General features: G+C 39.6%; 1 protein-coding gene across 1 annotated transcript; it reads right to left on the bottom strand.

Moving 5' to 3' along the window:
* Positions 1-7,769: 7,769 nt before the first annotated feature.
* On the bottom strand, positions 7,770-10,006 carry LOC149845913 (uncharacterized). Its single transcript, XM_089996077.1, has 2 exons — positions 8,404-10,006; positions 7,770-8,283 (listed from the first exon to the last, which is right to left on the bottom strand). The coding sequence occupies exons 1-2, from the start codon at positions 9,799-9,801 to the stop codon at positions 8,110-8,112; spliced, it is 1,572 nt and encodes a 523-aa protein (XP_089852203.1). The 5' UTR covers positions 9,802-10,006; the 3' UTR covers positions 7,770-8,109.
* Positions 10,007-10,489: the final 483 nt, after the last annotated feature.

The raw sequence follows: 10,489 nt of genomic DNA, 5'->3' as shown, positions 1-10,489 counted from the left end.
CAACAACTATGCCTTCATCCCAAAACAATTGGGGTCGGCGATATGAACCAAAAAAGAAAATCATTCTGGGTCTGCCACATGAATCATTCTCCTCCAATCATTTCTATCCAATGCCATGTCCTCGGTGAGGTTCAAAGCATTCATATCCTTTCCTATCACCTCCATCCATGTCTTCCTAGGCCTACCCCGACCTCTTTTAACTAATATATTCTCCCATTTCTCCATCCTTCTAACTGGAGCATCATTAGGCCTTCGCCGAATATGTCCAAACCACCGTAAATGATTCTCTCTCATCTTATTTTCAATGGGTGCAACGCCTACCTTCTTTCATATCTCCTCGTTCCGAATCTTATCTTTTATTGTATTTCCACACATCCATCTCAGCATACGCCTGTATATATATATATATATATATATATATATATATATATATATATATATATATATATATATATATATATATAACTTATATTTTTATGTACAGCTTCTTCTAATAATGAAAGGGGACCTTCCCCCAGCTTGTTCATTGAGAAAAAAAAAGTGTTTAACCAAATACATGATCTTCAAGAACTTTCATCTTTGCATTCAAGTGTTCAAATGTTATGGAATGTCTACTACCACATCTACAACTGTACACAATCACCAACTAGTTATAACCATAGTCACAAATATTGGTATTGGCTATATCTCGACAAGGCTATTTCTCGTGATATTATAAGTTTGGTGATAAATCTCGAGAAAATCTCGGGGCTTACAAAATATAAAAAATAACAAAAATAAGTAAGAAAATATCATGTTTAGACAAAAAATACATAAATAATAAAATAAATAAGTACAAAGTGTAAAATAAAGAAGAAAAACATATTTAAAATGTAAAAAATAAATAAAAACAGTAAAACTAATTCATAATATCGCGATATTATCAAATTGGCGATATTTTCAAAATATCACAATATTTTACTTATATTATCGTTTGCTGAATTTACAGTGATAATATCGTGATATTTTGAAAATATCGCCTATATGTGACTGGTTATAACACACACTCATTTTATTTAGCAGATATCCCTTATAATAAGGAAATCTTCTTCCTGTACACGAGTTGAAGGCACAAATAAATTTGTTTTATTTACATTACATGACATCAGTGTATCAAACAGAAAGTATTAATTAATTTTCTGAAGAGTTCTAGATATTTTCCCAAAATTTGTAAAAGATGCATTTGAACTCCAAATTTCATTTGAATCAAACTGTATATGGCTATGCACCTTATATCACTTTATGAATAATTTTACAATCTCTATGAAAATCAAGATTCATCATCCATAATCAATGCCTCTGGCATCACAAAAATTTTACAAAGGAATCTAGAGAGAAGAAAGCTTGGTTTCTTGCGCATTGACAACAGCAAGATGTTGGCACTAATTAAAACATTAGTCTACTCACTGGAGCTTGACAATATGATGCCAATGGAATTAAGTCGCTTATCACATAACGAGGACAAGGGTAGGCAGCATGATATGGGTACAGGTGGTACAATATGAAAAACTTTTGACAATGAAAAATAATGATACAGTCAACTCCAAGAATGTGCATGATAACATGCATATGCACTTTTCACTAAATCTGTGAAACCTCAGTAGTATACGTCTTAGATTCTTCAAGACCATAGGTTAAGAAAAGGTGGTTTTTATGTCTAATAGGTTAAAGAATAAAGGATTTTGTGTCTAATAGTCCCAAACTCCCAGTAGGTGTACGCATATGTGTATGAGTTTGTGAAAGCTACAAAAAAAAACTGCTAGAAAGCATCAACTTAGTTTCTTGCATTGTCTCCGATATGATGTGCACCTAGCATGTATGGAAAGAAGAGTGTCATGTAGACACTCTTTCAACAACCTTCGAAGAGGATATAGTCCTGCCCAGCATTTTTCTGTAAAGATATTGATATGACCCATCCCATACATCATCGCAGATTATGTACTAGCATAAAGGTTCTGTTTCCAGTGAATTGCACTTGTATGACAAATGAATGATGTGCATGGATGTGTATATTACTATATGAGTTTAAGCTTATGTTTGAACAATATCTCACCAAACACATGCACCTAATCAACCAATGATTAGGAAAAAATGATGGACCATGATATGGAGGTGGAGAATCCAAAAGATAATCCTTCTGGTTTTCTTGGAGCAATAGTAAGACATAAAGGAAGTAATGGCCCGATGCATAAAAGCCAATCAGATCTGCCCTGTGTCAATGTCATTCCCCAGCTATCCTCTGTAATGAAATATGCGGAAAAGCAAAGAGTGCACTAAGCACTTACAACATTTACTAATGAACAAACAAAGAGGGGCTAATACCCAACCCACAAGAGACAACACAACATAAAAATATAAATGCCTCTTATTGAAAGAGAGAGAGCTCTCAAGAGTAAGAAATACAAGAGGGGAGCACCCCTATTTATACACAAGAGAAAGAGAGGGAGAGGGCCAAGAGGCCTTAAAAGGAGAGCCACCTAGGGGGCTCCCCATGTAGTCGTTGGGAGCCCCCAACGGTCACTAATGTGACCGTTGGAGGCCCCATCGACTACATGGTGGGGCCCCTTTTGAGTGAGCAAAAAACAAAAAATAAAAAATACATTTTACAAAAAATAAAGAGAAAAATAAACTAAGAAAAACAAGTACCCCTATCGGGTACATGTGAAATGACAGAAATACCCCTATCGGGTATTATATATATATATATATATATATATATATATGAATTACATATATTTTAACACCCTCCCTCAAGCTTTACGGGGATATAACCGAAAGCTTGTTAAGGAGAAACAAAAACCGAGGAGCCGCAAGAGCCTTAGTGAAGAAGTCCGCCAACTGGTACTCTGATGTGACGTAAGGTAGTGCTATAGTTCCTCTTAGGAATTCATCCCGAACGTAATAGCAGTCCATCTCAATATGTTTAGTACGCTCATGGAAGGTGTGATTGCTTGCAATATAGATTGCGCTTTTGTTGTCACAACGCATCTTCGAAGGAGTAGAGATGACAATGCCCATATCACTGAGGAGGCTTCTTAGCCACACAAGTTCCATGGTTGTAGTGGCCATAGCACGATATTCTGCTTCCGTCGAGGACAATGATACTTTGTGTTGCTTCTTGCATCTCCACGAAATCATAGAGTCACCTAAGAAAACACAAAAACCGGTAGTTGAGACACGGTCATTGGGATTTCCTCCCCAATCTGCATCAGTATAAGCAATTAAATCAAGTGACGAGGCAGAAGAAAGAAAAACTCCCTTAGTTATGGTATTTTTGATATATCTTACAATCCTTAAGACTACACTCATGTGCACGGTTGTAGGTGCATGTTGAAACTGACTGACAGAGTGGACAGCATGAGCAATGTCTGGCCGTGTGATGGATAGGTAGGTTAGAGACCCAACAAGTTGCCGGTAGGGAGTAGGATCCTCGAGAGGTGTTCCATCTTCCAACCTTAATTTTGCATTGATGACTTCTGGGGTTTCTGTCTTCTTGTCATCGGCGATACCCGATTTGGAACAGATGTCAGCAGCAAGTTTCATCTAAGAGAGAATGTACCCTCGAGGAGAGTACGCCACTTCAATTCCTAAAAAATATCTTAAGAAACCAAGGTCAGACATATCAAAATTTTCTTTCAAAACCTTTTTAATATCATTAATGCCTTGCTCATCACTTCCTGTGATGATCATATCATCAACATAAAGTAGTAAAATAACTACAGAAGACCCTGCACTTTTCACAAACAAAGCAGTGTCAGTATAACATAAACGAAAATTTAAACTTGTCATTACATTACTAAATCTATCATGCCAAGCCTTTGGAGCTTGTTTTAAACCATATAATGCCTTTTTAAGTTTAAGAATTTTATTTTTACCAATACATACTCCTGGTGGGGGATCCATGTAAACTTCTTCATTTAATTCGCCATTTAGGAATGCATTCTTAACATCAAGTTGATAGATAGGCCATTTCTTTACAGACGCAATAGCAATAAGAGTCCTAACACTAGTCATTCTAGCAACAGGTGCGAAGGTTTCTTCATAATCTATACCATATTCCTGAGCATATCCTTTAGCTACTAATCGTGCTTTATAGCGTTCTAATGAACCATCACTCTTGGTTTTAATTTTGAAGACCCATCTACATCCTATTGATTTCTTTCCAGTGGGTAACGAAGTTATTTCCCAAGTTTTTGCTTTTTCAAGGGCACTAAGCTCTAAGTTCATGGCTTCAACCCATTGGGGAATATTTTTGGCCTCATTATAGTATGAAGGTTCATGAAATGAATGTAATGCAATTAGACATGCTCTATATCTAGGAGTTAGGGACTCATAGGAAACAAACCTATTTGGAGGATTGGAGATCCGACTGGATCTCCTTAAAGATGTTTCTTCAATGTCGGATCCTTGAGAGTATTTTTCTAAGGCACTTATCTGAGTTTGTTGACCACGCCTAACATATGTTTGGATTGGTCTATTATTCTCATCTACAGCATTATCAAGAGGGATTTCCTCTAGGTCATTCAAAGACTCATTAGAGATTTCCTCTTCTTGAGGAGTCTCATCTTCTTGAGATAGAAGATCAAATAAAAAAGTATATTCACTTTCATCAATATCTTTAGTTTTCACAAAACCATTTTCATTTTCCAAAAATGTTACATCTTTGGATACATAGAGTTTGTTATTTTTCAAGTCAAAACATCTAAAACCCTTTTGATTTTCTCCATAACCCAAGAAAACGCATTCAATAGCTTTAGGAGATAATTTGTCCCGTTTATGAGTAAGGACAAAACATTTACATCCAAAAACTCTTAATCTATTGAAGTCAGGTGTTCTTTCAAATAGTTTTTCGTATGGAGATGTATTTTGTAAGGATGAAGATATCATTCTATTTATTAAATAAGTTGAGGTTAAGGCCGCTTCGGCCTAAAAATTCTTTGGAATTTCTTTGGAAATAAGGAGTGTCCTAGTGGTTTCCATGATATGTCTATGCTTTCTTTCGGCCAAGCCGTTTTGTTGAGGAGTCCTAGGACACGATCTTTGATGACAAATCCCATTTATTTCTAAATAGTTTTGAAATTCATTTGATAAATATTCTCCACCCGAATCGGATCTAAGAGTAGAGATATTACTTGAAAATTGATTTTTAACTATCATATGAAATTTTTTAAAAAACTCTAAGACTTCGGATTTTAAATTGAGAAAGTAGATCCATACATACCTAGTATAGTCATCGATGAAAGTGACATAATAGGAGTACCCTCCTTTAGACATGACAGGGGAAGGACCCCAAACGTCCGAATGGACTAACTCAAAAGGTCTTTTGGATACAAAAGTCCGGTTTGGAAAAGGAGTAGATTTCATTTTGCCAAAAATACAATTCTTGCACACAAAATGTTTCTCATTACAAAATTTCTTTCCAAATGGAAAGGAGTACATTTTTGAGAAACTTGGATGTCCAAGTCTTTGATGCCAAATATCAATATTTTTATCTTGGACATGGTTACAAAAAGAGTTAATGGGGAGTTTCAAGTTGCTCATGTAATAGAGATCTCCCCTTCTATGGCCTTGCCCAATCAGCTTCCCGGACCGGAGATCCTGTATAGAGCAATCCTTAGTTGAGAAGGAGATTTTACATCCATGATCGCATATTTGAGCAACAGAGAGGAGATTTAAATTAAGTTGAGGTACAACTCTCACGTTTGGCACAAAGAAGTCTTTTGAAAAGTTTAAGGTTCCAAGACTTTTAACTTGTAAAGATGTACCATCGGCAGTTGAAACATAGGAGTTTTTAAAGTTATTACATAAATCGGAAAGCTCATTTTCAAGGGGGGTCATATGAAAGGAAGCTCCAGAGTCAAGGATCCAAGACGACATACCTGGAGGAGAGGAGGAAGCTACGGCGGCACCCGAAGTTGATGGAATCTTGAGTAGAGTTTGTAGTGCCTCCGATAGTTGAGCAAGAGAAAAAGAGTCCGTTCCTTTGATTGCTTCCTCTTTCTTTTGAGTAGCTTCTTCAACGAAAGCAACTTTATTTTTTGGTGCTTCATTCAACTTAGGGCAATTAGGTCTTATATGACCCGGTTCTTGACAATGATGGCAAATGGCTTTTCTGTAGTTGCCATTATAGTTATTTTGTCTTCCAAAATGTGGAGGTTTGTAGGTTTTCATATGGTTGCCGGGTTTGGATACGGCCAAGATATCATTTCCTCCTTTAATCATGCCAAGACGGGTTTCTTCTTGGCATATTTCGGCTATGGCATCTTCCAAGGGAAGAGGCTTTGATCTATGTAGGAGGGAGGATCTCACTTGTTCATATTCGGGCCTAAGCCCATGTAAAAATTGGAAAAAGTGTTCTTTTTCCATTTGTTCTCTCCTTAATTCCACATCTATACTAGAAACCCATTTTGGTTCTAGTAAGGATAGCTCATCCCATAGAGGGCCAAGAGTGCTAAAGTAATCCCTAACACTCATTTCTCCTTGCTTGATAGTCCGGATTTTTTCTTGAAGAAAGAATTGATGAGCAAGGTCTTTTTGTGTAAACATACCTTTCATGAAGAACCATGCTTCATTTGCCATCCTAAATTTGGCAATGTTGGCGCAAATCTTGAGCTCCACATTATTCATGAACCAAGCAAGAATCTTGGCATGCTTACTCTCCCAATCTTCTATTTTAGATTGGTGATCTTCAATGGCCTTTATGCGGGCATCTCCTTCAAGAGCTTTTTCTTGATCGCCTTCCATCTTAGTTAGTTAGAGTTGTGGTTCCAGAATGGTGCCCATAACGTATCCCCAAAGCTTTTTCCCTTTGAGGTTGTTTTCCATGGCGGCGGCCCACATCATGTAGTTGGAACCATTGAGCTTGAAGGAGAGATCAATCTTTTGTTCTCCTTCCATAACAACCACTTACAAGAGAATATCAAGGAGAGAGAAACAAAGAAAACAAATATAGCTACACCACTAGCTATATTAAAAAGAAGAGCATACACAAGGCTCTGATACCATGTAATGAAATATGCGGAAAAGCAAAGAGTGCACTAAGCACTTACAACATTTACTAATTAACAAACAAAGAGGGGCTAATACCCAACCCACAAGAGACAACACAACATAAAAATATAAATGCCTCTTATTGAAAGAGAGAGAGCTCTCAAGAGTAAGAAATACAAGAGGGGAGCACCCCTATTTATACACAAGAGAAGGAGAGGGAGAGGGCCAAGAGGCCTTAAAAGGAGAGCCACCTAGGGGGCTCCCCATGTAGTCGTTGGGAGCCCCCAACGGTCACTAATGTGACCGTTGGAGGCCCCATCGACTACATGGTGGGGCCCCTTTTGAGTGAGCAAAAAACAAAAAATAAAAAATACATTTTACAAAAAATAAAGAGAAAAATAAACTAAGAAAAACAAGTACCCCTATCGGGTACTTGTGAAATGACAGAAATACCCCTATCGGGTATTATATATATATATATAAATATATATATATATATATATGAATTACATATATTTTAACATCCTCTTCCTTTTCGACAACTATGAGAGAAAATTACGTAAGCATTCAGCTAAGATAACTTCCAACATACCAAAGAGGAAACAGTCACTAGACCAGCTGCAAACAACAGAATGTTTTATTAATAGCCCATCAGTCAGTCAATATCTTAACCTTGAAGTTAAGATTTATCAACACCACCATAAGAAAATAGCCACATTAGAGAGAAGATAAAAGACAAAAGTAAAACCATAATATGACATAAAACAAATGGAGTTCATAACTGCTCGCCATAAACAATTTCCTGAGCAAATCTTCAGAGAGTACATTCTAAGAAGCAAAACAATTCTAGCAAACAGAAATTTAATACAACACGTCAGGCATTTGAGAAAAAATCTTCAAAGAGAAAAAGACCCTGCTCGAAACTACTGTTCAGGAATATGTATCCTATACCACTTATCACCTCCCAATAAATGGAATATCTCATAGCAGCATGGAATCCAAAATCCTTTAAAATCTGGGAAGCATGTTTTATGATATAATGGAGAAGATCAGTCTCAGGCTCAAACAAACCTACTGGGCCTACTCTGCCAGCTTCACCAGCCGATGAAGGGTACCCCTGGCCACTCTATTTCCAGGATCAATTTTCATCACCATCCTCAAGTCCTCAGCTCCAAGCCTGTATTTCTCAGTGCTTTCATACAGAAGCGCACGCTGAAGTAGTACCGCAACATTCTCGCCGTCGTGGTCCAGGACCTGCATTTTAACAACCTGACACACTAAGACTAATAGTATGGACACAAAGTCGCGGCCGAAGAGATTTGAACTATATAACACAAGCACACGTAAAACCTAACAACAACCAATACACAATACCTTGGAACAATCTGCAATAGCCTTCTTATACTCTCCCACTTCTTTATAACAAGAAGCTCTGCAAGACAGAACCTCCACATTGGATGAATCATCGCCCGCTTTCTCTAGAAGCGCCATTGCCCACGACAGCCATTTGATCGCATCGGCGAACTGGCCCTGCTTGTAGTTCTCTAATCCCTTTGACTTCGCCACCGAGGTAGTCACCCCTGAAGGTGGTTGTGGAAGCCCTTCAAGCTCAGTGGTCGTTCCCGTATCAACACTCCCTCCGAACTCCGATCCGAGGCCCCAATCATCAACATCCGAAGGCGGTTGCAGTTGGTTGGCAGCACCTTGAGCTGCTGAAGCAGAGGATGATGATGAAGACGATGAGAACAACATGTCCAGAGGATCAACACCTCCAGATTTACCCACCGGTACTTGTGAGTAGCCACCTTGAGTTGGAATTCCAAAAGAATCGGACGACTTTGGAGTAGAAAATGAAGGGAATGCTGGTGATGGATTGGTCACGGCAGGGACATGCTGGAATTCCCCAAATGCCGATACGAAATAGGAATTATTCGCAGAGGCACTCGATTGTTGCGAAGCAGAAGTAGGCCTTCTGGAGGCGAAATCCGCCAACGAACCGAATGGGTCACTCGCCGTCTTCGCAGAGGACGAAACACCAGCATTCTTCTTAAGCTGATCCATAGGCACAGAACCAGAATTGCCGGAAGGTCGCCAATTGCCCGTCCCTAACGAACCAAACGGATCTCCGCTCGACGTCTTCGCGAACGAAGAAGCACCATTATTCACTTGATGGGTCTCTGTCGCAAAAGCCCCCAAACTCTCAGCAGATCGCGAATTGGTCGACCCCAAAGGATTCGGTTTGGGAAGAGATCCTGCCAAATTCCCCATAGAAAAAGACCCTCTAGGAGCCGAATCCTTCAGAGGAGCACTGGAGCTCTTCCCCTGACCACCAAGCGAGGCGCCGACGAGATCGCTGAACAAATTTGGATTCGTATCCGCGACCGCCACCCGGCTCGCCGGCTTCGAAGCCAAAGAATGGATGGGTTTCTGCGACCAACTCTTGCCAAAGATGTCACCCACCATCGACGTTGGGCCCGAGAGGCTCCCGATCCCCGCATCCTTCGTTCCGAACTGCGCCAGCCGGACCGCAGGAGCAGGCTGGTGAGTCCAGGAGGGCTTGTTCGGCCCTGAATACGGCGAGGTTCTGGAATAAGAAAACGAAGAAGAAGAAGATGATGACGACGAGTACTGCGTCTTCTGATCGTTCAAGGAGTTGGAAGATTGCCGATTGGGGAGTCCGAAATCGAACTCGTAGTTCTTGAGGGACGCAGCGGAGGGCCCTCCTCCCATTTGGGCACCACCGTAGTTCATCCTTCCGGCGTTCGAATTCATGATGCTCACAATTTTGGATCCAAACGCTATAATTCTCAGACTTGGGGGGAGAGATTCATCGATTCACAAGAAAACATCCAAAGAAATTCACACTCTAAATCCATCCTAATTTATATATAGCGACAATCACAGAATCAAGAAAAGAAAACGAACGAATCTTGCAAAAAAAGGATGTTGAAGAAAAAGAGAGAGAGAGGCTCGATCCAGCTGTCTCTGTCCTTTCAAGACAAATCATCAGACACGAGAGCCGCGTCTTCGGCGGTCGGGTCGGGTCTGGTCTCATAAGACCCGGATTCGGAAATCTCGACTCTGGCCTCGGTGTGACGGGGTTGGAGTGGAGTCGTCATATTCTTGACTGAGTCGGTTCTTGCGTTGAGTCGTCCCTTGGTCTTAGCCGAGTTGGCTCTTTGTTTTCGGGATACAAGCCCACCCAGTGGACCAACTTAGGGGTGTCATCTGGTCAAGTTTTATCCGGACCTGATGCATACCAAACCCCATAGGGTCAAGGTTTGGTGATAAAGAAGGAGATTCAACTAAAATCCAGTTCTAACTCAAAGGTCTCATTAATATATGAAGCAGGGTACAGTTTGTGAAATACTCCAATCTTGACCAAATAGCTTTTTGAAAAAATCTACCTTTGAAAACAAGATGTTTCAAATTATTTTCAAGTCAAAATTAGGTTTAGTGC

Source organism: Nuphar pumila, chromosome 2, assembly GCF_984573655.1.
Source record: "Nuphar pumila chromosome 2, dmNupPumi1.hap1.1, whole genome shotgun sequence".
NCBI classification, from domain to species: domain Eukaryota; kingdom Viridiplantae; phylum Streptophyta; class Magnoliopsida; order Nymphaeales; family Nymphaeaceae; genus Nuphar; species Nuphar pumila.
This window is presented reverse-complemented; position numbering and strand designations above follow the sequence as displayed.

What these genes read in the sequence shown, in the direction of transcription:
- LOC149845913 (XM_089996077.1), bottom strand. Translation starts at nt 9,801, where the DNA reads ATGAATTCGAACGCCGGAAGGATGAACTACGGTGGTGCCCAAATGGGA. An exon ending in CTATTGCAGATTGTTCCAAG is followed by an intron (nt 8,284 to 8,403) that starts GTATTGTGTATT and finishes GTTAAAATGCAG; the next exon opens with GTCCTGGACCACGACGGCGA.